The 26727-nt window shown below is 37.0% G+C and overlaps 1 protein-coding gene across 4 annotated transcripts in view; it reads right to left on the bottom strand.

Annotated features, from left to right (window-relative positions):
* Positions 1 to 5345: 5345 nt before the first annotated feature.
* Positions 5346 to 26727, bottom strand: part of SEL1L (SEL1L adaptor subunit of SYVN1 ubiquitin ligase) — a 37038-nt gene continuing 15656 nt past the window's right edge. Inside the window, exons 7-21 of one of the 4 annotated variants that reach the window (XM_068399067.1) lie at positions 25755 to 25808; positions 25615 to 25674; positions 24952 to 24991; positions 24428 to 24582; positions 23614 to 23670; positions 22496 to 22564; positions 21097 to 21174; positions 19842 to 19904; positions 18972 to 19059; positions 18564 to 18712; positions 17844 to 18009; positions 16164 to 16238; positions 14787 to 14959; positions 11065 to 11193; positions 5346 to 9397 (exon numbers count right to left, since the gene is read on the bottom strand). In XM_068399067.1, coding sequence (XP_068255168.1) covers positions 9194 to 9397; positions 11065 to 11193; positions 14787 to 14959; positions 16164 to 16238; positions 17844 to 18009; positions 18564 to 18712; positions 18972 to 19059; positions 19842 to 19904; positions 21097 to 21174; positions 22496 to 22564; positions 23614 to 23670; positions 24428 to 24582; positions 24952 to 24991; positions 25615 to 25674; positions 25755 to 25808 — 1560 coding nt within the window. In that variant the 3' untranslated portion in view covers positions 5346 to 9193. Of the gene's footprint in view, positions 9398 to 11064; positions 11194 to 14786; positions 14960 to 16163; positions 16239 to 17843; positions 18010 to 18563; positions 18713 to 18971; positions 19060 to 19841; positions 19905 to 21096; positions 21175 to 22495; positions 22565 to 23613; positions 23671 to 24427; positions 24583 to 24909; positions 24992 to 25614; positions 25675 to 25754; positions 25809 to 26727 lie in introns of those variants that run through there. The other 3 variants (XM_068399066.1, XM_068399065.1, XM_068399068.1) reach the window with 3 other exon arrangements.

Consider the following 26727-nt stretch of genomic DNA (forward strand, 5'->3'; position numbering starts at 1 on the left):
TGCCTACTTCAAATAGTTTGGGTTTGAAGAACAGAGATTATATCCTTTCATTTTCTAGAAGATGACATAATGTTGCATATTAACCATAAAAATACAGCATTCTATTGCTGATATTCTGACTTACGTTGAAAATGTATTTATGATGAGACTCTACAGGGTTAGAGCATGTGAGATCATAACTATAAACACATGTACCGAATAAGTGAAGGCTAGAATGATCCCAATTCTAATTTATTTTGAATATTTACATCACCTAACTTTTTGTTCTTTTAACTTGATAATTAGGGTTTTTAATGTTACTATTATAAAGATGATATTAATAATTCATTACATCTTCAGGAAACTCTTAAGCTATATTTTTTTCCAATATAAAATGATTGTCATGCAAACTTTACTGCAGATTTAACTGAATTCATCAGCTAACAGAATTAAATATATTTCATTGTATTACGTGAAGTGAGGAAGTGTGATGTAACCCTTCGCGGTATCCCAATAAAGGCCCGATTCAGAAGTGTACAGAAGCACTTCCAGAATTTTTTACCCATCTGGACCTGCTTCCATGATTAAGTTAGTCTGTATTTCACGTACTACTTTATACCGCGTCACAAAGTACAGCCCTACAGGAGTGTTTGTTCATGCATGTTCCTCAGCCCATGGGTTGATATTGACATGACACAAAGAGCAGTAAGAGAAAATAAATGTGTTGTGCTAAAGGATTGTTTGCTTAGCTTCCTTACCTTGTACACGTGTGGGTGCACATGAACGGTCTTTGCTTCAGCCAACACAGGCAAGCCTGAAAGATCATACTTCAGGAGAGATTTGTGTAATTGTATGTCTCAGTTACAGCAAGATTAGTTTAAAACCAATAGCTCTTGGACAAAGGCGCTGTTTCCAGCACAGTATGCTATCACCATTGACTGGGCATTTTCCTCAAGAAAAGAAATTGCTCAGGTGTCCAGGCACCTTTGTTTTGCCATCTAACAGCAAGCCAAAGTAATCACAAGCCGCAGAGCATGTTCTGCTGGTGATTTGAGCAAGTGAAGAGTTTGTAGAATAGCAGTGCTAGGAGTGTTATGGCTAGTGGAGGAATTTGGAAGCATCAAATGCTTAATATAAGCAGCACAGGGAGAGTTCAAGACTTATCAAACATGTTCATTTATGTAATTTGAAAACTTCCTTTTCTGTAGCTGTAAGAAAGTCTTTATGATTTGGCATCTAGAAATTCTGAGGAGACAGTGGAAATGAATATTTTATTTGTTGCATCTAGCTAAGGAATAGTATTTTAAATTGACACAGTCTATCTTTTGTTCTAGCACCTTTCACAGTAACAAAAAGAGGACTAATGAGACAATAGATTTGAAATGTTAAAAAAAAGGGATTTATTTTTAGTTTACTTTTCTGTTCATTTTCAGTATTTACAATAGAGTTTTTCAGTTTTCAGCCAAAGGATTATTTGCAAACTGTTTACTCTAAATATGAGAGCTGTGTTTTAGGATGCTGAACTAGTACCACCAGGAACATCTAAAAAAACCAATCTATCTTTTGAAGCTGAACTAAGAATGACAAAAGTAGTGAAGAGCAAACTTTCGGGGGCTTGTAAACTCAAACGTAATAATTAGGCCCCAAAACAAAAGAGTAACAGAAAGAAATTCTAGATGTGAAAAAAAATGTAAATATTTTTTGTATCTCAGCTTTTCAGTGAATATACAAGATACCAGAGTAGGCAAACATAGTTAATATACAACATTCACTAAAATGTTTGTTAGTTGAGAGAGAACACATTAATGAAGAAACCCTTCTTTCTTGCTCTGAGAAGTTCCTACCTACTTGCACCCTTTGTCTTCCACAGAGTAAAAGATCAGACTCCTAGTAGGAAACTCCATAAGGCTGTTTGTTTAGGAAAGGCGCAGAAAAAGCCAACACAGCTGTGTGCAGTGAGATCACCACATTTATCTCACTGGGTCTGAATTCTCTTACTACAGTCACCTCCCTTCTGTGCAATGTTTCCCAGATTTCAATGATCAAATCAGACTCGAAGTGATTTGTTAAAGATATGAAATCCTTTAGTTATCCAATTACAGATGAACATTTAACATTACACTCTGGATTCCACAATAAAATGTATACATATTTTGCTGTGGCTATTCTTCCTAATGGACTGTCCAGTCCCATAATCAATGTGATAAGAACCAGAGATTAAACTAAATAGAACCTGAAAAGAATTAACTCAAGTCTTCTTGATCTCACAGCATGAGTAACGCAGGTAATCAGCTACTGGAAAACTCACCAAATGTCAATTTTCAGGCCTTTAGCCGTTCAATCAAAGCTGGATGATTCTCCAAGAAGTATCCTTTTTATAATCCAAAGTTATAAGCCTTAAACTGAAACATGCCACATATTTCTTTGGTAGTTCTAACATCAGCTATAATAATGACTTTAAAGTCTCTGAAGTGTATTTGGTTTTCTTTTTTCACATATGTATTTTTAATACTAGTAATGCAAGCAAGCTTTTCCTTTAAAATTGCTGTTGAATAGATCTGTGGAAACCTTCCAAATAAAAAAAAAAAAATAATCTTATTTAGAAGCACCTAAAATGCCATTAATTAATGGAATTTCAGTATATAGCAAAGTCCAGAGCATACCAAACTTTAAAGTAAGATTGGACATAAACAAATACTGTAAAATATTGTAAAATACAGATTTCAAGTTATTTGGATAGCTCAAATATTTCACCAGATGGTCTCAGTGAAAAAGTGATTTGTAAAGAAATTTTTATCACCTGTTGCTAAACATTTTCACTTGCTTTCGTGGGAAAGAATTTGTATCCTAAGAAAATCTGTATTTAACTTCACAAAAGTAGCTGCTGTCCTGGAAGCTGTGCCCAACTAGTCCACATTTTATCTGTACATAATATGCCAGAAGATGTTGCAAGACAGATTAGTACAGCAGGTTGATGGATACACATGTTAAAAAAGCTTTAACAGTCCAGGGAAGGTAATTCTTTACTGAGTCTTTCCAGAAGCTATAGTGATTTTTAATTTTGGACTTTTGCTCTACAAATATGAGAGAAACAGGAGTACTGAATTATTTGATAAGTAAGTTTCTGAAGCTCCTGCAACCAAACACTCTTCTCTCAATATATGTGCGTGTGTATATACACACACACGCGTAGATGTACACACACATCCTCCCATGACGTAACAATGACTGAAAGTGTGAAAGTTACTTCTTTCCTAATCTTTGAGACCTAAAATATTTTTAACACGTCCGAGTCACCATTTAATACCCGATGCCCCCCCGTGGCTGCAAACACACACCCCAGGTACAAATTTCTTCGCAGCAAAAGCAATTAATTAGGAGCAATAAAAAGAGAAAAATTTTAGTATGAATCTTGAACAGAAATGGAGCCACATTCATAAACAACAGATGGGAACTGGAACTTCTAATTTTACAGTATAGTTTATGCCTGTGTTCAGGAGGAAGGGTGAGTATGAAGAAAAACAAGCATAGAAAAAAAAAATAAGGAAGGAAATACGGAAAATGCCTGACGGCAGAATTGGAGACATAAAATTTAAGTGTTTTGCGACACAAAAATTAATATTCTTCCAAGTTATTTTCAAAAATCTGGAATTGCAATCCGTGTTATGTGGAAAGTCCAGAAAGTTGGATAGCAAAGAAAATAAAATGTGAGCAACGCATCCCTTAAGTGAAATGCTGCTGCACTCAGAAAAGCTTACCAGAATAAGCGGCAGTGGCACCGATATCTTTTGGGGTAAAAGCATTCTGTCTGAGACTCACTACAGCATTCAGTTACTGTGCTGTGGAAGTTAAATCACATTCACCTCTTGCTACCTGAAATGGAACTACAATTGGAGGCTCCACCTCCACTTATTTTCTTTCTGAAAATGAAGACTAGATGTTAAAGTATTCATCACCCGGATAGATGGTACACCACCCTCACTCAACTTAGCTTTGGAAGAGGTCATTTACAGTCTTCTGAATTATTTTTTTTTGCAACAAGTAGACTAGAGTGACTTTTCTCCTCAATAACTCTTTATAAAAATAGGAATTAAAGTGAGCATTCAGAAATGCCATTAAGCTTATGAACATTTATAGCGATGAGGAAGAACTTTTTGTCATTATACCAAATAACACATTATAATGAAACAGGTGTTACAGGTTTACAAACTATACTTTCTATTAATATTTTAATGTTAAATGAAGTGTTTAGTCTTAGACTGAGGAGAATTAAAGCAACATAAACATCCCAAACAAAACCACCCAAGCCAGGAAACCAAAACAAATATACTAGTTTTTGATAAACATTATTCAGATGCTCTTTAAAAAAAACCTGCAAAACAACAAAAACCCCCAAAAAACCCCCAAACCCACAACCTTTCTTACCTCCCCCCACCAAACCCACAATCAATTATATACCTGGTACTCTATTCCCACCACAGAAAACAACTCCCTATTGACTACAGGCTACAAATAAAATAAGGTATCTACACTTCTGACCCCACCTCACTTGAGCTCATCAGCAATCGCATCTTAAGCCACTGGCTCTTCTGGAAGGTGAGGGATGACCTCACTAAGCTTGAGCTACATCAGTCAGACTGAAACTGGTTTCAGTACCAGCAGTTCTATTTCCTACCTGCAACAAGTCCTATCGGCAGCAGACGACAACGTGGGGAGCCTCCAAATACTTCAGAAAAGTATGTAACTTGGGCCGATGCCCAAGTTCACCTATTGATGTCTTCCATAGCTGTTATCATTGCTGCCTCACTCTCCTTGCTTTCCTTCTCCCATTGTTTTCTTCCAAATTAATAAGCACACTGGAAAGCAAACCAACATAATACATTTACAAGGGAGGACTCGGAGTCTCAACAGGTGGAGCCTGAAGGGACAAGTGGGTCGAAAAAAGGCCTGAAAAGCAAGCAAACTCGTCAGCTTGCAGTAGTCCTTCCCCCAGTATCTGTTTCTAGTCACTGTATTATCTATGTATTAGTATTGAAAATGCAATAGTAATCCTAAAGTTACTGGTCACTATTCTTGAATCCCACAGCAGTTTGTGTATGCCACACACAGTACAGATGCCGTATACACTGAAGAAAGGGTCACACACATACACACACACAGAGGGCAAGTTTGTAGCACAGCTGAAGATACAATGCATAAGTTTCTATTCCCCTTTCTATGCCCCTCCTAAATGAACAGATTTATTTTTTGAAGAGGAATAGAAATCAAAGAAGTGTGAGTATCCTTACAGGAAGGGATGCATTTAGCAGCAGCATGTATCAGTGCATACAGTTAACAATTGACATCCTGTTATCATAACCACTGTGAACACAGAGTAACCACACAGGTGGTATCTTTATTTCACAAGATTAAAGATACAGTACAAAATGAATCTGTACATCTTTCTATTAACAGAATTTGTTTACACAACTATATTACATTTGACCAGCCTTTATACTGATTTTAAATACAAAATAAATTTACAAAACTCCTACAAGACCCTTTAAAGAACTGCAGCTGATAAAAACAAAGGGTTCCCCCCAATAGTCCCTATTTGCCACATGCATTTGCAGTAGTTCAAATCAAACTAAATCTTTTTAGTTTAATATTCTCTGAAACAAAAATAGAACTTCAGTTCATTGTAGCCTATCTAAAAAGGAAGCAACTTGCAAAGGTGAGTGTGATCCCCTTCTATAGGCCCAAACTAGCATGTAATAGGTGGAAACTAGATAATGCATAGTCTTAAAAGTCCTTTCACAATCCATGCTTTAATGTTCTTCTCCAAAAAGAGTAACAGCTGATAGGGTGTTTTGTTGGTTTTTGTGGTGTGGTTTTTGTTTGTTTGTTTGTTTGTTTTTACTTTAGTAAGAACAGCTGACTTATGGAAGATGACTAAAAAGTAAGTAAAATTGTCTCATAAGAATCTCATTGGGATGTTTGTATCAAAGGCCTTATCTTCTATTACACTGTCCCATGATGGACAACATAAAGCAAGAAAAATTTTTTTAACAGGCAGCTCTGGGACAAGTTTCACCAGAGTGATGAACTAGAATCCTGTTTTCTCAACAGTTCAGTATTTCTTTCAACCTGCAAGAACAGCTAGTGTATTTGATTAATAATTTGAGATGCAGAACAATGTTTTCCCCCATATCTTTCCACAGTTTTCCTACATCTAAAACTCACACCAACAACAGTTACTGTTCTGTAGTTCCATTCTCCATGCAGGGAGAAAAAGCATGTGTCCGCAAAGGTCAAACAGGAAGGCTCTGGCCTACGTTACTACAGTCAAAGAATACAATTTTTCCATTCAAAGCATGCTGAACATACCCAGAAAGGCTTCTCTTAAATCAAGTTTCCTTTCTAAAATACTCCTGCATATAAACTGTAAGACAATCTGTGTGCCACCAAAAGGGAATAGTACTTCATTGCAGTAAACTGAGCAACCCAGCTCCTTTAGGAAAAAAGCTGCTTGATAAACTGAGTGCACAAGAAGAAACATATTGCTAGCAAGAGTTAAATATACTTCCCTAAAAATGCAAGTTTCAGAGCAGAGCAGCAAGGGATTGTCACAAAGACTTAAGTCATGTTGTAGACAACTGATGCAGAAAACTTATTCATTTCTTTAATCCCTGAGTTAACTCGCCATTACTTATGGTAACTTTTCCTACTACCACTTCGTTCAAATAAATGTCATCTGAAAAAGTTAGTGGTAGTAATTTGGTAGAAGGGAAAAAAATCAGGAGAAAGACTTCCTTATTGCTTCTTCAAAAAGCAGTTCTTTGAAGTGAAATAACTTGCTAATCTTCAATCGTTTTCTTTTGCTGCTTTCTTGAATATAAAAATGCATCAGGTTCAGTGAAAGTCAGCTGTAAGACTGTCACACAGCAGCAATGATGAGAGATTCTCATGCAAGTAGGATAGAGCTTTTAGAATTTAGTTCTAGTAGATCAAACAACCAAAACATTTTAATAATGCAGTAACAAAATTGTTAAACATCCCAAGAGACCAATACCAATGAACCAATGGTATTTAACTGAAAAACATTTTGCATATAATCTTTAATCTATTCATGCCAAGCTTAAAAGAGCTATTAAGTGACAGAGGCAAAAATACTTCAGAGGGAGTGTTCCGAAGTCACAGATATCTTAGAAATGCAGCTGGGGAGGGCTGTACATTTTAGACACTACATTTAAGTTCAATACTGCTCCATCTGCTAATGATGATTAAGGCTGAACAAGACATTCCTCTATCATATGCTGCAACCCTTGAAACTAAAATGAAAGATTTGTCTTCACATAACCAGCATAAGCATTCTGAAGTACTGAGAAGTTCTACCTATATTTTAATACTAGTCATCCATGACATTTCAGTTTATAAAAAGTGGATTGCTTCTTTCCCAACCTACAGATCTATTGTGCAACGGTCTCCTTACAAATGTATTAAGTATGAAACCATACCGAAATCTCAATTCTAAATAAAGCGTATTGATATGTTGCTGCCAATCCACTGGAAACATATTTCCATGAAAGGAAGACCTTAACCCTTTAAACACAACAGCTTGTCTCAGAAAGCAGCTAAAGGCTCCTCATCTGTATTTCATTCAGCTTTAAGACAGTATATTTAGAGGGTTTAATGCTAGTACAGAAACAAGTATTTAACTGCCTTTGGTAAATAAGAACAGAAACTCCCACACTTCTTGCCTTTAAGCTACTCCCCTGCTGCTTCCCACCCCCAACCCCTGAAATTATAGTTCAATGAAAATCGTTACTAAGTGAAGATTCCTCCTGCAGTCTAAAAACATCAGTCCACGGGTCATATTCTTTACACTCATTAAAAGGCCTTTGCACTGACCTGGTGGCATCAGGAAACCACAAACCATTAGTCTTCTTCCTCTTTGTATTTTCTTGTTACAAGGGATCCTCAAGATGGCACAGCCAGAGACGTCATTTTGACTTTCTCATTCATGCCAGGTACAAGAGAGAATGGTGACAGCCAGAGCACTGCTGTAATCTAACATATGATTTTTATCAGCCAGCCAAACTTTGAAGCAGCATCACTGGCATAAGTCCATGCCCTTTTGCCGAGATGCATCTTTGGGGCCCTTTTTTTGTTGATGAATTAAACAGATGTATGCATGAGATACCACATATGTTTCCTTCTTGCAGTGCAGATCACTTACAGGATTGTGTAAAATCAAATACAGAATTTCCACCTCTAAAAACAACAAAAAAATGTAAGCTAACTCACTGAGATTTCTGGCTCTGTCCTTTCTTCAGCGCCCACAATAATACTGGTGCTTTCTGCAATCTGGACTCAGCCTCTTTGTAAGAGCAAGTTTAAATAATTTAGGCGCACTACCAATTAGTTTTTATGTCATGAAGTATTGCAAAGTATACAGGCTCCAAAAAAGTTTTAAAGGATGCGAGATGTGGATAGTTTTCAGCTGATGAGCTTTACAGACCCAATCTGTCCCAATTCGCCTCCTGGGCTACACACTGTCTGCTGAGAACTGTCTAGTCTAGGGGAACAGAGGAAAATACTCAAAGCAAAAAAGCACAAATGGAGAGTGGCATGTTTGCTGGCTTAGTTTTCAGAGTTTATAAATAATCCATGTTAAACCATCCAAGACAGCATAAAAGACCAAAGTTTAAGAAATACTAAGAAATAACAAAATAAGGATTGTAGAAATACTCGGGATGCAGATCTGAATGTTAAGTTCATACAGCTCTAATCTTTTTAGAGTTTGAATATAGTTCAGCTTCTTGGACTTAAATTGGCCGTAAAGTTATTATTAATTTTATATAGGGCAAATGCTATCGAGCAGGCAAAAACCTTCCAATGCTAGCTTTCTGCTCTCTCTAGGAGATGAAAAGGACTCTGAATAAAGAGGAACTACATACAGCAGGCAACATTTTTGTAGTAGCACTCTTGTGTTTCCATGAAAAAAGCCATAGTGTTATTCCATTGGCACTGAAATAACATTCAAATTGGTTTCAAAAGAATTTTCTTATCCCTGAAAAAAGGCATCATTCTAAGCAGCTTTCAGACTTTTTTTTTTTTTTTTAAAACTTCTTTGCACCTCTTTTGGGGGAGGGACTATTGATCCAAAGTCCTAAATCACAATGAAAATTGTTCCTTTTGGAAAAATCCAGTTCTTTCACTGAGGCTCTTGTTGCTATTGCGGTGGTTGATGCTCTGGTGGTGGTTCTTGTTGAGGCACAGCTGGCCGCAGTCCTGCTGGTCTAGGAATTGCCTGATGTTGCCTTTGTCTGTAAGCTATAATTGTTCCCAGAAGCAGGGCGATGATGGTCATAAGGTAAAGGTCCCACTCAGGCCCCAGCAGCTGGTCCATATCAATATGTGAGAATACCTCCCTTATCTAAGAAACAAGAAGTCCATATCATGTCAGAGAACAAGAATGGGAAGTCACTTTGATTTTAAATATGACTTCTAACATTTTTCATGTACAAGGACCAGTTTTAAAACTTTAGTAGCTCTTTTCCTCTTTGAAAAAAATAGTATCACATCAGTGACATTCTTAATTTCCAGGAACCAAATACCAATAAGACTAAGAGCCATGACATATAGAATCATAGAATGTCCTGAGTTGGAAGGGACCCACAACGATCATCGATTCCAACTCCTGTCCCAGCATAGGACAGCACCAGAATTCACACCATGTGTCTGAGGGCAATGTCCAAATACTTCTTGAATGCTGTCAGGCTTGGTGCTGTGACTGCTTCCCTGGGGAGCTGGTTCCAGTGCTCCACCACCCTCTGGGTGAAGAACCTTTTCCTAATACCCAACCTAAACCTCCCCTATCCTCATATAGGATGAGCTATTTTATTTTCTGTTCTAGAGACCAAGGTTCTTGTAGCTTTGTGGCTTTCACATATGCAGCATTAAAGTTCACAATTTAAATAAGAATGAGGTATGTAACCATACTGGTTGTCTTAAAGAAAGAGGAGCAAGTACCACATACACAGAGGCAGTGAACTGATCAGTCCAGCCAAATTGGAAGCCATCAGCAGACTACCATGAATGACACAACTTTAAACCCCAGACTACTTATGTGGTACAATGCTGAGATTTGTGCAGATAAGGTACAGGGAAGTTAAAGTTACTGTTAGTTTCGATTGAACTGCCTTTTAATCAGACTTCCATCCACATAAACATTAGCCAATACACACTTTATGCTTCACTACTGTATCTGATGGTACTACAGAGTCATTGTCAATTTAAGTCTGCATCAGCAGACTTAAAACTTGGAATATCCGTGCTCTGCACACTAGCTTCTGTGAGTACTACATGGGTATTTGCTCGATTGATTTAGAGTATTTTGACTGTCCACTCCTGGAAGTTCCCACTCTCAAGACTATTAAGTTTTGTCAAACTTAGCTGGATTGCCTGAACTTGCATTTGCTCTAAGTGGTAATAATAAATTTACATGGATGCAAGCTAAGTAATCCAAAAGGCAGTAAAATGTCAGAATACTGAGAAATATTTCAGACACTATATGGAAAGAATTCACCTAAATTCCAGGCAAATTTTTTTTTCAGTGCCATCACTCAGCAGAAACTCTGCACTATAGTTAAACTATCTAATACAAATAATATTTTTCTCCATAGAAATCAAACACAACCCAAGTGGGATTGTTACAGCTGCATATAAAATAGCATGAGAATTAGGGTTATAAAAGAGTATTTCTTTTTTCCTGAACAGCGATTATGTCATTGTAATCATCTGCTTAACTTTGATAGCAGATAGTCATGGATAAGAACAGTCAAACAGGTTAGGGAACTTCTCATCAAGGGAAGGACAGCACAGAAGAGCACTGGCTGTGCACGTTTCAGTTTCACACAATTTCATAAGTAAGTAAGAAATAGGAATCATGGCTTCAAGAACTTTCTTAATACGCAACAACACAAAACACATCTATCCTAAGTTTTCAGAAGGCTCAAGTAAGACTTAAGTAAGATTACAACTCAAGCTTCTTTTAAAAATGGAAAACATTTGTGCTTTTCCTTTTAGTTCTGCATTACTTACGTTGATTTCTCGTACATACTGCAAGGAATAAATCACTCCAAGCTTGCAAAGTGCTAGGAAGACTGGAACCTGAGCATCTGGGCTTGCTTCAGCTGCCATGTCATAGAATCGTTTTGCAAGATGAATATCCTAAAGTTAAGAAAATACAAAGCTCAATTTTGAAAAACTTGAAAAATTAACCATAAAATGTAGAGCTTTTTCTATAAGCTATTGTATACTGTCATTTGAATACAAGGTTTTTGGTCAAGTTAAATGAAAACCATTCAGTAAATCGTCCCCTTTTTTTCTGAGAGATGTTCATCTTTCAATAGACAAGTAAACGGAAGCTTCGATCTCAGGATGAAGCTACCGTAACTGATTCTAGAATTGAAGCACACAGAGATTAACGTATTCAACCCACGCACTGTAAACTAAGGCACATATTAGGTAATTCTAGTACACTCTAATGTCTCCAACACCACACCAAACATGAAAGACTAAGAAAACACAAGTCACAGAAGAGTACACAGCAGCAACTCCTCCCAGTTATACTACAGTACGCCTGCTGCATAGTGCAGCTTCTAACTGTTTCTGCACATACTCCTTATCCAAACTGGACATAACTTGCATTAGTGAAGGCAGCCTGGTAAAAGCATGAGCACAAACAGCCAGCAACTTTGGGAATAGCTTAAATTAGTGTTCTCTTCTGTGGTAGTTGGAACAAGAAGGTGACTGTAGCAAGAAGAACAGAGGATACATGTATCTGAATACTTTAACTTTCCTTGTTTGTTTGGCTTTTTTTTTGGCTCTGCTTCAGATACGTACTGTGCAACGTTAGGATACCTGGCTACAAACTGCCTATGTTCACTCAGTGATGTGAAGGACAGGCCTGTGTAAGACTTACCTCTCGAAGTGTTCCAAGTTGGACACTTAAAATAAGAGAAACCTCCAGGACTTCATGCCACAGGTTCATTTTATAATTTTATCCCAACTGTGAAATACCATAAAGATTTTCTGCTCATTGATGCAGCAAAGCTTAGTTCCATAACACATGTGGAAATAACAGTATGAAAATCAACACTTTATGTGAATGAGATGTGCTAGCTCACATTTTAGTATTTTAATTCAACAGAACAACTCCGAATACTCCTTGAGCCTGGAAAGTCTGACTTTTGTATAACTATTTAAAAGTTTCCCTACCTCCTTTGTACTGTACTGGTATCAGTGTAGAAGCAGATCCTAAATCATGGCTTATTTTCATGTACTTGCTAGTTAGCAAGTACTTCATTCTGCTTATCCATTCTTCACTCTCACTTGACAGACAAGTGAAAAGTGTAGGAGTCTGAGCTTTAACACACAAACTGCCCTGAAATACCATGCTAAATCTTAAGAGAAGACCATGAGAAAATTAATTTGAGAAAATTAATTTGTTCTTATTTTGAGCAGTATGTGGAAACACTCTCCATTCTGACATGCAGGCTCAGGAACTGGACAACATTAAATCTATGAAAAGTGTCTAACAGTGTACATGTGTGAGATTTCTGAAGGGGCTTAATATTTGGCATTGACCTGGTATGAATCTGAAAACCATCTATGTACAGGAAGTATAGCATAGAATTCTATATATAAGAAAGACTATTTATTCAGTAAGTAAAGAGAGAATAAGTCAAAAGCTATCTGGAAAAAAAAAAAAACACCAGTAAGAAATACCATATTTATTCAGGATTAACCAGAATGAACAGGGACCTGAAGTTGTGCAGGCCACTTTATTGGATCATTCTCCCTAACTTTGGAGTGCCTGCAATCTTAATGATGTGGACATAGGTGGGGAGAGAGTAAGAGTACACATCCCTTTCTTCAACAGACTAAACCCCCGATTTGTTAGATATTACAGTGCTAAAATCTTTATACGTCCCTTTCACAGGCCTCTAGTGGAAGAACAGACTTCAGTGGTAGACATCACCTGCTACATGAGGAAGCATGATTTTAACTGTCAGTCATTTTCAGAGGTGCTCAAAATTCAGCAGTTTCCATTCAGGGAAAGGAAAGCAAAATATTCTTTTGCTTGATTCAAAACTTGGTCTTAGCCTTTTCAGAATATCCTAGCCCAGTGCCATTTTTTAGTCTTAGCTAGTCAGTCCTAAATCTCCATCCTCTCATCTTACAATTGTAAAGTTTTAGGACACATCAAGCAAAGACATTACATATCCAGAATTCCTAAGACTGGTTTTATACACGGAATTTCCTTGTTTAGACATTCTCAGTGCTTCTTTCCCATATATATATTAACTATCTCCATTTCCCTTGCAGTTCAACTCTTCCTTCCCTAGTGAATCTGTATGAGAGGAAATTATTATTCATCTGCATAAAGCAAGGCTGCATATGCTCATGGTGAGCCCCTGGGTACTCACTTTAGCTATGTATGTGTAGCCATCTCTGCTTCAGGTTGGAGAATGCTCTGTGCAAATGACAGCATTAGGACTAATTTTTCTCAAATTCTTAGCAGTTATGCTGAATGTGATGTAATAACATTTTCAAAGTTTTTATTTCTTGCTCTAAATTGGGTTGTTTTCAAGGCAGAAGCAAATGAAATAAAAAAGTCCCTATCTGAGAGGATGTTTTTTTAAAAAAATAGAACTGCCCACCTTCAGCACTGTTGCTTTTAGCTGCAGGCTCATTTTCAGAAGTTAACTAGTTTTGAGGACTCAGTTAAAAAGAGAAAAAACAGTCCCTAAAATAAAATTTGAAGATAAGCCTTAGAAATAGTCCTGTTTGTGTACTGTATTGTCACTTCTACAGCTAGGTCAGTAAGCAGGTTTTCCAATGTTGATTGCTTGCAGCTGCCAAAGTAACAATATTGACCTAAGACTTGCCCTTCACTGTTCTGACCTTTTGAAAAGAATTTAGGGGAAAAGAAACAAAAATTGGTCTCTTAATAGACCAACAGAATAATTGAAAGGTGCATACCTAGACAAAACCCAAATGTTGAAGCTTGCTGAAAATAAGGCAAATGAAACCATTTTTTGCAGTTTCAGGTAACCTAGAAGATATTACTAAATTCATACATTAATTGCATGATTTAATCATACATTAAGGTAAGGTAGGCTGCTCAAAATTAGTATGCAATTACTAATTACGTTATTTTGACGCATACAAGAACGTGTTGCTCTGGATTCCATAAGTTTTAGTTAACTCATAGACAGCAATATGCCATAGGCTTCCTAAGAGAACCAGATATACCGCCTTCTTTTAGGCAATGTAGTTTGTAAAGCAAATTGTGGCCTAGCCTAATTTGAAAACCCATAGCTAATTATCACATTGCTTATGGTTTGTTACTTGAAGATGCACAGAACTTGTTTTCAAAATGTCATGATATAGGAAACAAATTAACCAGTGTTTCAGAGGATGAGAACAATCTTGTACTAAAATACTCTGAACCTGGAATTCATTTGCATTCATTTCATTACACTTCAAAGTCTTGAAAGCATTACTCAAGCATATGGCACTCTGCCAATCTTCACAATTTTGGGCAAATAGTTTTTTCCCTGTCTATGCCTCATTTCTTCACACAGGTAAGTGTGAAGTGGATATACTTACCCACTTGCTATCAGAGAATGTATTGGGAGACATGCTAATTCTTATTAAGTGGTTATATAGTACCCAAAGCCCAGTAGTGGTTATAGGCTTAAAATATTATTAAATGCACTGTAATGAAGCAGACTGTCAGCCTACAGCTTACTCACTTGCTTGATGCCTAATCCCTTCTCATGCATGTAGCCCAGATTAAACATAGCTTGGGCACTGTGCTGTTGCTCTGCTGCCAGTCGATAGTGAATAAATGCAGTTTCATAATCAACATCAGTACCAAAACCATAAAAATGGTAATCTCCAAGTTTGATTCTTGCAACAGTATAGCCTATAAATCAAGAAACAACAGAAAAAGATAAAATAGCTGGGCAAAGAAAGCCTTTTAGTTTCATACAAAGATGCAATAAGGGCTTTAGTGTTACTTTCCACAGTTTGCACAAACTGTTTCCTTTTCCCTCTCTCGCATAAACAGCTTTTTTTTGTTTGTTTGTTTGTTTTGTGTTTTTTGTTGTTGTTGTTTTGTTTTGGGGTTTTTTTGTGGTGGTTTTTTTTTTTGGTTTGGTTGTTTGTCTTTTTTTTAAATTGGGTTTAGCTAACCAAAATGCAACCAATTTCTGTTTTCAGGAAAGTCCTTTTCCCAGAAATCCTACCAACATTTTTATTGCTATTTAGTGGCATCAGTTGAAAAGCTTATCATGTTGTTCATAGTCATTACAGAAAAACTTTTAATTTGTTATATGGTCATTAAGGGCTTCAGCTTTGTTTTTAAAACAGAGACACTGAAAAGCTGAAAAATAAAGTCTCTCATCATCATTTGGTAATGGAATACTTAACCATTCCATCCTCTCAATTTCTAACTTTCTACTAAAAGCCAAGTAGGTCTGAAGATTTTCAGACAAAACTCTTAGGCTCCATTTGCATGATACACTTGCTCTTACGTAAAAGCTAGTAGACAGACAATAATTAGATGCACCCATATGAAAGTTACAGACCTCACACTGAGATATTTAATGATTAAGTTTAGTTTTGCTTATTTTAGGATAGGATCACAAGCACCAGAGTTTAAACTTGGGTTGGTCAGACATCAAGACTGCCTTCATCACTGAGCTTTGCTTGCTTTGACTAGGAAATTACATTTCCTATAAATGATAAGTACCAAAATCCTAAAGGGTACTTTGTATCTATCTTTCCAAGTGGATTTATTGTTAGAAAAGTCAGTGTAAACATTCCTAATGCTTTTTAACACTGCTCTATAATTCCACATGGAATAGCAAAAGAAACACACCATACATTTGTGTTTTAGTCTTTTTAATCTTCAGGATCTCAGAATGGCTCAGAACTGCAAGCATATTGCAATAACATTATAGCTAACAGTAGAATAAAGAACAGCAACTACTCTATGTGGAATATAACTAATGTTGAACAGAAGGAGGTAAGCTTTCCCTCCTTCCCTGTTTCATAAAAAACATGAAATCAAACATTAATGGCTTTACTAAAAATAAACTAATTGGAATTGCGAGGTATGGACATACCTTGAGAAGCTGCTCTATTCCAGTGAAGCAAAGCTCGAGGATACGTTTCATTTTCTCCTACTATGCCAGCTTCTTCTAGAGAAGAAAGTACTTCAGTTAAATAGGAGCATGGTATATTCACACAAGACCACAAAAAAACCCATGCTTATATTCAGTCTGTTGAAATGAATTAAAAACTTGAAGTAATCTGTGCTATAGTACAAACAAGATTCAACCCATCTGAAACTTATCAAGACCCTTTCATTTATATGGTCTTTCCATATATCTGCCAACATAAGAGCTAGGAACAAACTGTATCATTTCACTCTGAAATATTGCTTGCCAAGTGTCTCTCCCATTCCTGCTCTATGAGATTCTGAAGCACACTTGAGGAATGTCAGAAGATGTAAATCTTCAGAGCATGCAATTTGGGCTCTGACAAAGGTGCACTCAAATACAAGGCTACAGTATAAGCTCTTTTAGTTTGACCATGTAAAAAACAAGACTAGTCAATTAAAACGAAGGCTTAAACTCCTTAACCAGCCACAGGTTGCATATTTCACACAGCAGTGCTACAGCTACTTCAGAACGGAAGTTATTTTACTTGTCCATGTCATAAATTGAGGGTTGCTGAAGTATCAGAGTTCAGACAGTTGAAAGGATTTACAACTTTTTTCACTTCTAGGATAAGTATGGTTTCAGCTATACTATCTCACATTTGACATACAGATTTCCTGTATAAAGTGTATAAATAATTTTAAATTCATCTCCAGTCAAGATGCAGATACATCTGAGTAATGACAATCAGAATTTTAACCCAGGGAAAGATGCTATTTCTTTGCAAGAACGTACTCCCAGCCAAGACTGTCATTGCTGTAGCTTATCTGAAGATGAGTCACTACGGCCGCTTTGCAAAACATTACCTGGAAATTAAGATCTTAGTTTAGCCTATCAACCAATAGCTGATTTTTATATTAAGATACAAAACCCTAAAGATGGTAATGAGACACCTAGATTTCTGGATTTGAGATCCAGAAAGTTTAAAATACTGGGTTTTGTGTTTTCTAGACATATTTGTCACTTGTGCTTCCATGGTTTCCCCATGACCTCAAACTCTTAAGAAATCCCAGTTCTAGCCACCTAGTTGCAATATAAGATCTGGGACAAGTTTTTTCAAATCTAACAGAACCAACTGCCCAGCTCTTCATCCCTGCTTCAAGAGTAGTATGAGTAAACTTACAAAATCTGAAAAAAAAGTGCTGAGAAAAGACATTACAAGATGAAGAACAAAGGAAACTGAAGATTGTATGCACAGTAAAGGCCAAAGGTAAAACTAATGCAATTCCTACTTTATAGATTTAAAAATAAAATGTTAAGGCTGTGTTTAGGAAGTCCATAGAAGAAAGTTTTCAGCACTGTGCAAGTTTCTAAAGCATTCTCTCCCTACCCCATTTTTTAAATCCCATAAGTTGGAATTTAAGTGTATTCTAACTTTTCGGCCAGAAAGCTATCCTTAGAGGTAAAAATTAAAACCAACTGCTTTCCAGTGCGAAGAGCAGGAAAGAAGACAAGAGTCTCACTTAAGTTCTAACTGAACAAGAGCTATGTAATTATATCTTTAAGCGCTCTAGTGTTCTTCTAAATGGGCTACTGCAGGCCAACTCCAAAAAAAAACCTTTCAGTACAAATTCAGGTCCTTACTCTGATCAAGTATGAAAGCAGCATTGCTTTGCGCAACTTCATAGCCTTGTTCTGCCAGAAGAAGATATTGAACCACAGCAGAATTTGAATCACCATCTTTATAGCTGTTGTAGGCAGTCATCAGTCGTTCAGACCAACGCCCCCGTTCGCACACATTCTTAAACAACTGCAGAGGAAAAAAAGCGGGGAGAAGACTGGTTGTCAGGAACTTCAGAAATTTAGGTTTTGCAAGAGGTAAACTTTTAACATTCAAATGCCTGTTCAAAATTTTTACATTTCACAGGAAAAACTTGATAGACAAACTCACTGCTTAAGACAGGCTTACTTTAAGATACAGGTTACTAAGCAAATACATGCCAAGATTCAGATGCTTACTCAGAATTATTCTTAATATCAGCTTTTTTTGTTACACTTAAACCCATGTCTAAATGAAGAATTCAGTACTTACAAAATACCAATGTTTGCTTTGTATTACATTATTTTGATTTTCTTCAAAGCTAATAAAGCAAATACAAACTTGCTACATCTACATAAAAAAATAAAGATTTTTCTCATGAGATACAAAGGAGTTTGATAATATATCACTTTTCCTTTTGACAGCCTTGGCTCTGCATTCACCAATGGATTTTAGCTAAGACAAATTTCCTATATAAGCTCATGTGGTTATATCCAACCCTTGCAAGTCAGTAGTATTTGACCCTTATAAATGGATGACCTTACCTCAACAGCAGTATGACAGGACTGCATCACTCCAGTGCCAGTAGCATGCATCTGAGCCAGATTATAAAAAGCCAGAATGTGGCCACCCTGGGAGGCCAAGTTAAAATATTTCAAAGCTTGTTTATAGTCTCTCTTGACTCCAATGCCATCTAAAAGAAAGAATAAGTCATTGCTATTTGTTTCTCTTGAAAAGCAAAGTTGAATGAAATACAGTATGTACTTACTCTTTAAAATTATTAAAGAAAAAATGTTGTGAAAGTGTTAGGGGAAAAAAAAAAAAAAATATGAATTCAATGCAGTAAACCCACTCTACATGCAGTATATCTACACTTCTAATGCCACCTAGTGAACAGTTACTGAAAGGGCAGATGCTCAGACCCAGCAAATCATCATTTTGATGACACTTACTGTAGTACATGGAACCTAGTTGAAGTTGTCCATCAACCCATCCCTGTTCTGCAGCCTTCTGGAAATACTTCAGTGCTAGCTCATAGTTCTGCAGGAAGATTTGGTCCAGTCATTAGAACCTTGCAATACACCACAATTTAAGTAAAGAAAGAAAATACGCATGCACACACGTGTAAGTGCATGGACATATCTATATTACTGAAAAATTACAGCGAGATGTTCTAGGTCCAAAATATTCACCTGGTCAAAATTTGAAAAAAAAAAAAAAAGAAAGAAATAGTGCAGGTCTTAAGTCTGTAGCTATCTTAAAGCTGGCATCCATATATAGCATTGCTATGAATAGTTACACTTAACAGAACAGATGCCTTGTTCTGCTTCTAGAACATTTATTTAACTTATTTCCTCAACTTTGGGCTAATTCAACTTTTGAGTTATCTGTTTGCATAGCTAAATATAAAACATTTGACAGGAAACCTTCTTGTGGGAAAAGCAACAAGGCAAATGAACTAATTAAAAGTTTCAAAGTGTTCCTCCACTCTCACAAGATACACAAAATGGGGACACTTAGGATTTGTTTTATTTCACAAGAAAATTAGAGCCAAGTTCAAAACTCCTACTAAAAATTCACACTGCTACGCATTTCTAATAGCTTCAGAAACATTTTCAAACTTATTAGAGGGAACTCAGCCTGTTTCATAGCTGCTACCTCCATAGTGAAATTTTTTTATATTACAGATTTCCTCATGGAGCTTTCAGTGTAACAGAAATCTTCACAATTAAGTCTTCTACAGTACTTCCCTCCAGAGAAAGTTTGTTGACAAGAAGTTACACAATCACCTATGATTAGAAAGATGACTGTCAAAAGCTTACCACTGGAACACCTCTTCCATAGAGGTAAGCCATTCCTAATCCACTCTGTCCAACTGGATTACCCTGAAAACACAGGAAAACACTTCTGCAAAGAAAGGCAAAACCTACACCTACGTCTTAAATTTTGTATGTCTTTAACATCAATAAAACAAATAGTGCTTAGGATAGATTTGTTTTGTAGCTTTGCTCCTAGTAAGTAATAGTTATTTAGGGAGAAAATAGCATCTTTGTTAACTTTTAATTCAGTAACTGGACAGGTTATTAACAGGAAAAAGTAAAGCTTTCAACACTAGTTATGGAAGTCTACTGTGTACTTTCAAAATGTCATATGAGATGTAGAACCCACACCCATAGAAAGGTAGGGTATTAATAGCTTACTCGTCTTTTTTCCAAGTTTGTGATGTTCTGGATGCTACAGAAGCCCCCAGAACAACTACAGGAACTCTGAGATCTGTCTTAATTTAAGGGCAGACTGGTGGCTGCCCTGTGGGCTGCATGACTGACCACTGCCCCTGCAAAAGCATGCACTATGGTATTCCTCCAATGCCAGGACAGGCAACGGGGCACATCAGAAACCTTCAGTGAATGTAGGAAATTAGCAAATTGAGAGATCCTTACTCTAGGACAGAGGTGTAGAACAGCAATCTAATTGTGGCATGCAAGAACCATGAAGACAGTTATCTTGCAACAGTCCCTTCAAAACTTCATCTACTGTGTTTCACATGCTAAACATCTTTCCTGGAGGACTACTCATGCTTTAAATGCTCACAAATGCTACCATAAGAGATAGGTCAAAGACAGACATGAGGGATTAACAGCCAAAAAACAAACACTCCAATGAGACCAGAGGTGTAAAAATAAAAACATTCTCTATTCACTGACCACAAAACAGAAACAAAATAACATAGTATCAGTGCACTGTAAATTTCTGCAACCAGACAACTTGAGATGAATGAAAATAAACACTTCACAGAATTGCAGGCTATTTAGGTGGATAATATTTTGTACGGATGACAGCATTTATGAGAGTTAAGACTCTTTGTGCTGAACACAGCTTCATGAAACACCATGACCAGAAACTGGAGGCAGATTCCCACATCTTAGACAAGCAGAGTTTAATTATGGGCTAATATGGGAGAGAATTGGGAGCAGGTGTACACACATGGAAGTGCACAAAAAGAAGCATGTGCAGCATTTCTGAGCTAATAAACTTTTTAGTGCGTATGCTGTATTTCTAGCTTACAGATAATCATACCATATCAGCAGCTTTCTTGAAATACTGAAGAGCTGTTTCATTGCTCTGAGGTACAACATCACTTCCTTCTGAGTACATCTGAAGGAGAAAGGCATTACTGAAGAACAGCCGAAGTAGTCAGTTTAGCATAGAGATCATGAAGCATCTTCACTTTGCATATGAGAGGGAGTCTATTGTACTGTTAAGACTATTCTGACTATTGCATTACTGAATAATGATTAAAGAACTTGCCCAGAAGCAGAAAATACATCTCTATGCTGTAAAAATACGAACCAGGGGGTTTAACTTTCTAATGGAGAATGAATTGCCCATAAAATTAAAAAGTTTTCATGAAAATACCCTTAATTTTTGAGTTCTACCAGTGTGCAGTGAAGAACTCTAATCAGGCAAAAATCTTGTGAAACCAGTGAAAGTCAATCTATATTGGCAGTTAACATACTTCTTGAAAACAAAGCAAAAATTGGTTACTAAACCCTATTCATCTCAGCATTTATTGGATACAAAACACTCAATCAGTAGCGAAAGCAGGAACCTGCAATTTCTGCTGTCAGGTGCCTTGACCAGCACATTATGCTATTTTTTCATGCTCGAAGGACATGAATTTTGCATCTTCTACTGCAGTGACAGCCTGAAATAGATGAGCTAGAGCTGCTGCTTATTGGAGCCTAACCTTAGAGGGTACTCAAATAGAGTAACAAGGATTTAGCTCTTCACAGGGTGGACATAGCCTACAACCCAGTTCTCAGGCAAGTGACCTAAATACCTTTCTATGCAGTAACACATTAACATCACCAATAGCAGCACGTCAATCATGTTTTAGATTAAAAAAAAAAAAAAAAAAAAAAAGGTCTTAAATCTGAGAAAACTGATACAATGGCCCACCTTGCAGATAGACTCAGGCTTTGGTTCAGAGTAGATGCAGACCTATTGGCAGCTCTGACTCAGATGCCTTAGTTCTCTACACAGAATAAGAATACAGATGTCTTTCCCCCTTCCGTCCTGAACTTAGTATTTCCCACCAGGCAAACTTTTGAGAAGCCTAGCTTTTCCCCACACACTGTATTGAAAAGCATACTGGCCTACTCTATGTTTTGAACTCCACAACAGAAAAAGGACATTTAGGTATTTCACTATTCAATTTTTTAAAAAATCTAGTTCAAGCACTATGTAGAAAAAATAAAAGTTCCTAAAGCAAAGGAGCAAGCAGAAAATTTAGACTAGACATAATAGACTACGACACTCAAATCTTGCAGAACAATTAAAAACAGTAGCAAAACAGAAGTACTTAGATTCCAGCATTCAAGTTTTACATTGCCTGATACCAAAAAGTAGGAAATATTTGCTATTTTTCATTGAAAGGCAGTCAGTTTGCTTACTTTTGAGAGTGTTCATATCTTACCTTTCCTAGAAAGGCCATGGCATGTGAATTGCCAGCATAAGCTGCTTGATTGAAGTACTCAAATGCTCGCTGTAGGGAAGAAAAGAAGTATTTTAGCCACCATGACTATGACTTGAGTACCTTTTCTTCTAAATGGAGCAGAGATGAGCAGGTTGTTTGCCAAGTTACCAGGTTCTTCTCAGGACAAGAGTTATCAATCCCACCTAATTTATTATATGTAACAGGGTTCCCCACTTACACTCAGAATGTTGAGCAGCAATCCCTCTAAACAGTGTATTCCAAAAAGCAGATGGAAAAAAAAATACTACAACTGCTACTATGCACAAGCTACACAGGTAAATCTTACTTCCTTATTATACCTCCAGACCCTGTTTAGAAGAGGAGAGATCTGACAGTTCCTATTCGAGTTTTACACAGAGCTTGGTTATACTCATTCTGACAACTTGGTTATCATCTCTGAATCCTCACAGAGCAGTGATTTTAAGGTATTTTAAATGTGATGACCATTAAATAATTTCTGGTTGGTAACTGAGTCTGAAATAATCCTCAGAACTGCACATCCTCAGCGCTCCATTTTTTCAATGCATTAAGCATTGAACCTCTTAAGTAACCTCTACTTAAGAAGAGGTTAGCCATTTTAACTTCTATAAGCAGTAGCCAGGTTGGCTTATAATCAGCAGTTCTATTTTCTATGCACACTTAATAACCTTAGTATTGAAAGTTGTGCTGTTTTGTCTACAGAAGCAAAATATTCTTGCAAGCCACATAAACTAGACTACCATCACTAATGCACGCACAGTGCGCCATGAAGATTCTACTATATGTACAAAAGCTCAGCCAGTTTCAAGTACTACTTGATGAAAACCTGGTCTTTTTTTGACTTCCTCATTTCTAAGCTGATTAGTCTTAAACTAGTTGTGTAAGAAATCCAGCTTCATGTACTAGTCACATAAAGATTAAGTTTTATTGAATTAATTAAGTTTTATTGAACAAAACTACTGAAGTCATTAAATACCTTACGGTGGTACTTAAAACACTTTTGCTTCATTGTGGTCTCAGTTATACTTTCTCCCCCTCCACCAAGTGTAGTATGCATCAGAGATATGCAGAAAGGGTACCTGATGATTTTGCTCTACTCCTCTTCCTCCATGCAAGTGCAACTGTCCAAGGCCAACCTAAAAATAAATTTTACATTGCAAATAAGTCTCTCTTCTTTAGGGACTTTCTTTTTCTAGTAAGAGATACCAGTGAGTTAATCACATGCACAAGACAGACCACATCAGAGTTAAAGATGCCACAAAGTCTGAAGGCACAGATTTGCTTCAATAATTACAGTACAGTCCTATTTCTTCACATTAGCCTAAGCAGAAATTTATCCTACATGAAAGTGATGTGACTGTCCTAGATACAAAATAATAATTGTTCATTTGAATTCGGCCTACCTAATTCTTAAGTCATATATGACGAAGTTGAATTGTGACAATTTGCCTACATTAGCGTTCCTTCCCTCCTGTCTTGTGTGTAGAAGAGGTCCAGCCTGCAGCATGCATAAGTCATGTAAGAGCAGAAGCAGTGAGAAATTTAGGTCCCCTGTCAGGGCTGACTCTTTTGATCAAGACTCCCTCCACAACATCTAAAGCTACCCTTAAACTAGTCTGGCTGGTTTCTAGTGAAAGCCAAGATCCTCTTTCCTAAGATACTAAAGCTGTAATTGTTTGGACTAATTTTCCACAAAAATTTGCATTTTCTGTCCAAGTTCTAACTTAAACACACTAATACAAGCCTCTTCTCATAAAACCTAATCAAGAAATATCAACCAGGTTGATTTAGGAGGAAGAGAAAACTAAAGCTCCAACATCTTTCCATATTTCATAAAGCTGTTCCTGTAATTCTTGAAAACCTCTGCATGCCATCAGGTGAACTTAATCTTACCTGTGCTTGTACATCTCCTTTCTCTGCTAAAAACTGATAATACTGAATCAAGTCTTCTTCTAGCATCCCACTTGCCATTCCTGGATTTTCTACTTCATCTGCTAAGCGAATTCGCTGAACCACTGTGCCACCAGTCAAAGAAATGTCACTAGCAACTGGAAAACATATAAGATAAATTTTCAGTCAGTTTGGTTCAATACAAATATTGCAGTGCAACTTAGCAAAAACATATCTCTGCAGAGCTTCAAACTGCTACTCAGAGAGAATGAATTACTTTGACACTCTCTAAGAATTAAAGATATTTCAATAGATAGAGTTAACAATAGCATATCATGATTCAGAGCCAAACAGATAACTTGCTTAATAGCAGGAATTCTCTATTTTTATACTATTAGTGTTGATAGTACTTCTAGTATCTTCTAGGTGAATGATACAGAAATACATAGAAAGTCAAGAATGTTAGCCTAGTAAAAAGTTTTTACCGTGATTAGCTACAAGTCTGTAGTGAGTGAGAGCAGACTCACAACTTTGAAGGACTCCTATCCCAGCCCAGTACCGGTAACCCTACAAAGGAAAACAAAAATATGGGACTATCGGTTATTTGACAACATATTGCTTGCCAGGTTACAAACTTTTTTCACATTACTTGAGCAAGATTTGACGAGACAATAGGCAAAACAAAGGCCACAAGTCCATTGTGCCTGCATTAAAAGCAACTGACTGATACCATTAAAGGTTAAGCACAGCCAATATACTTCAGATATTACTCAGGAAAAAGCAAGTAAGCACAATGATACTTATGGGTGAAAACCTAAAGCCTTTTACTTACACATGTTGCACTTTATTTGTCTTATATCTCACAATACTGTTTAAAACAGCACCTTCTGCAAAGATCTCTGGCTTTCACAGTTCTCATTAGCCTATAAAAATTAAAAGTCTGACACTTCTTTAAGTCAAGAGACATAAACATGGTCCACCTAAACTCACAGTGGTATACAGCTTAAAATGAGTGGACTTCTCTCCTTAAGTTATCAAGGAATAATGGGGAAGACACTATTGCCCACCCAATGCATGCATAATGATCTAATATTTGGACAATGTATTCACATGAATGCAAATCTTACATTAAAAATATAAGAGTACAAAAAAGTTCTTGCATGTGTAAAGTTATTAGCTATCTTACTTACCAAGATCATATGGGCTATGAGATTTCCTCCTAAAGCTCCAAAAGTGTAATACACCAGGGCCTTAAAACAAAATCATTGGTTATTTAACATCTGCCTCCAAGATAAAATACAGGAGCACACACTGAAGATTTTTAAGTTACCTTAGCTTGACTAGAGTTGACTCCTAGACCAGATGCATAGAGAAATCCAAGAGCCTAGAAATAAAAATAAAGTTTTTCAGCACATCCTTTGAAAAATCCAGGATCAGTTTTCCTGGAATACATAAGTATAAAGAATCACAGAATCACAGAATGTTAGGGATTGGAAGGGACCTCGAAAGATCATCTAGTCCAATCCCCCTACCGGAGCAGGACCACCTAGACCATATCACACAGGAACGCGTCCAGCCGGGTTTTAAATGTCTCCAGAGAAGGAGACTCCACAACCTGTTCCAGTGTTCGGTCACCCTCACCGTAAAGAGGTTTTTCCTCATATTTATGTGGAACCTCCTGTGTTCCAGCTTGAACCCATTGCCCCTTGTCCTGTCAAGGGATGTCACTGAGAAGAGCCTGGCTCCATCCTCATGACACTTGCCCTTTACATATTTATAAACATTAATGAGGTCACCCCTCAGTCTCCTCTTCTCTAAGCTAAAGAGACCCAGCTCCCTCAGCCTCTCCTCATAAGGGAGATGTCAAACAACAATTCAAAGCTGCAAAGAATATGCCAAGCTCTACCTTCACTTTGGTACCTCCTATATCTAGGCCCTTCCCTGCCCCTTTTCAAGTATGAAGTTTCTAAATTATTCAGTTGCCTAGGACACTAATGTAAATACATCTCACCAGAATTCAGACCGAACGCAAGGAAGAAACTACTACTTCCCTGAATGCCAAATGTAGATCTAAAGGTCCTGAACAGTAAAAGTATCCCAGTTTAAAGACCCTCAGGTGAAGATCAGCAATATCTGCCAGGTTATTCATGTATCCTATTTGTCTCATACACCAGTGCAAACACCCATGAACCATGACCTTCTCTAGAAGAGTCTTACTGTTTGATTTACTGTCAACAGATCCTATGAATTCACTATTTTGCATCTGTTCTGCCATGCGTTAGTTGCATTTATGACTATAAATG

Source organism: Nyctibius grandis, chromosome 4, assembly GCF_013368605.1.
Source record: "Nyctibius grandis isolate bNycGra1 chromosome 4, bNycGra1.pri, whole genome shotgun sequence".
NCBI lineage: Eukaryota > Metazoa > Chordata > Aves > Nyctibiiformes > Nyctibiidae > Nyctibius > Nyctibius grandis.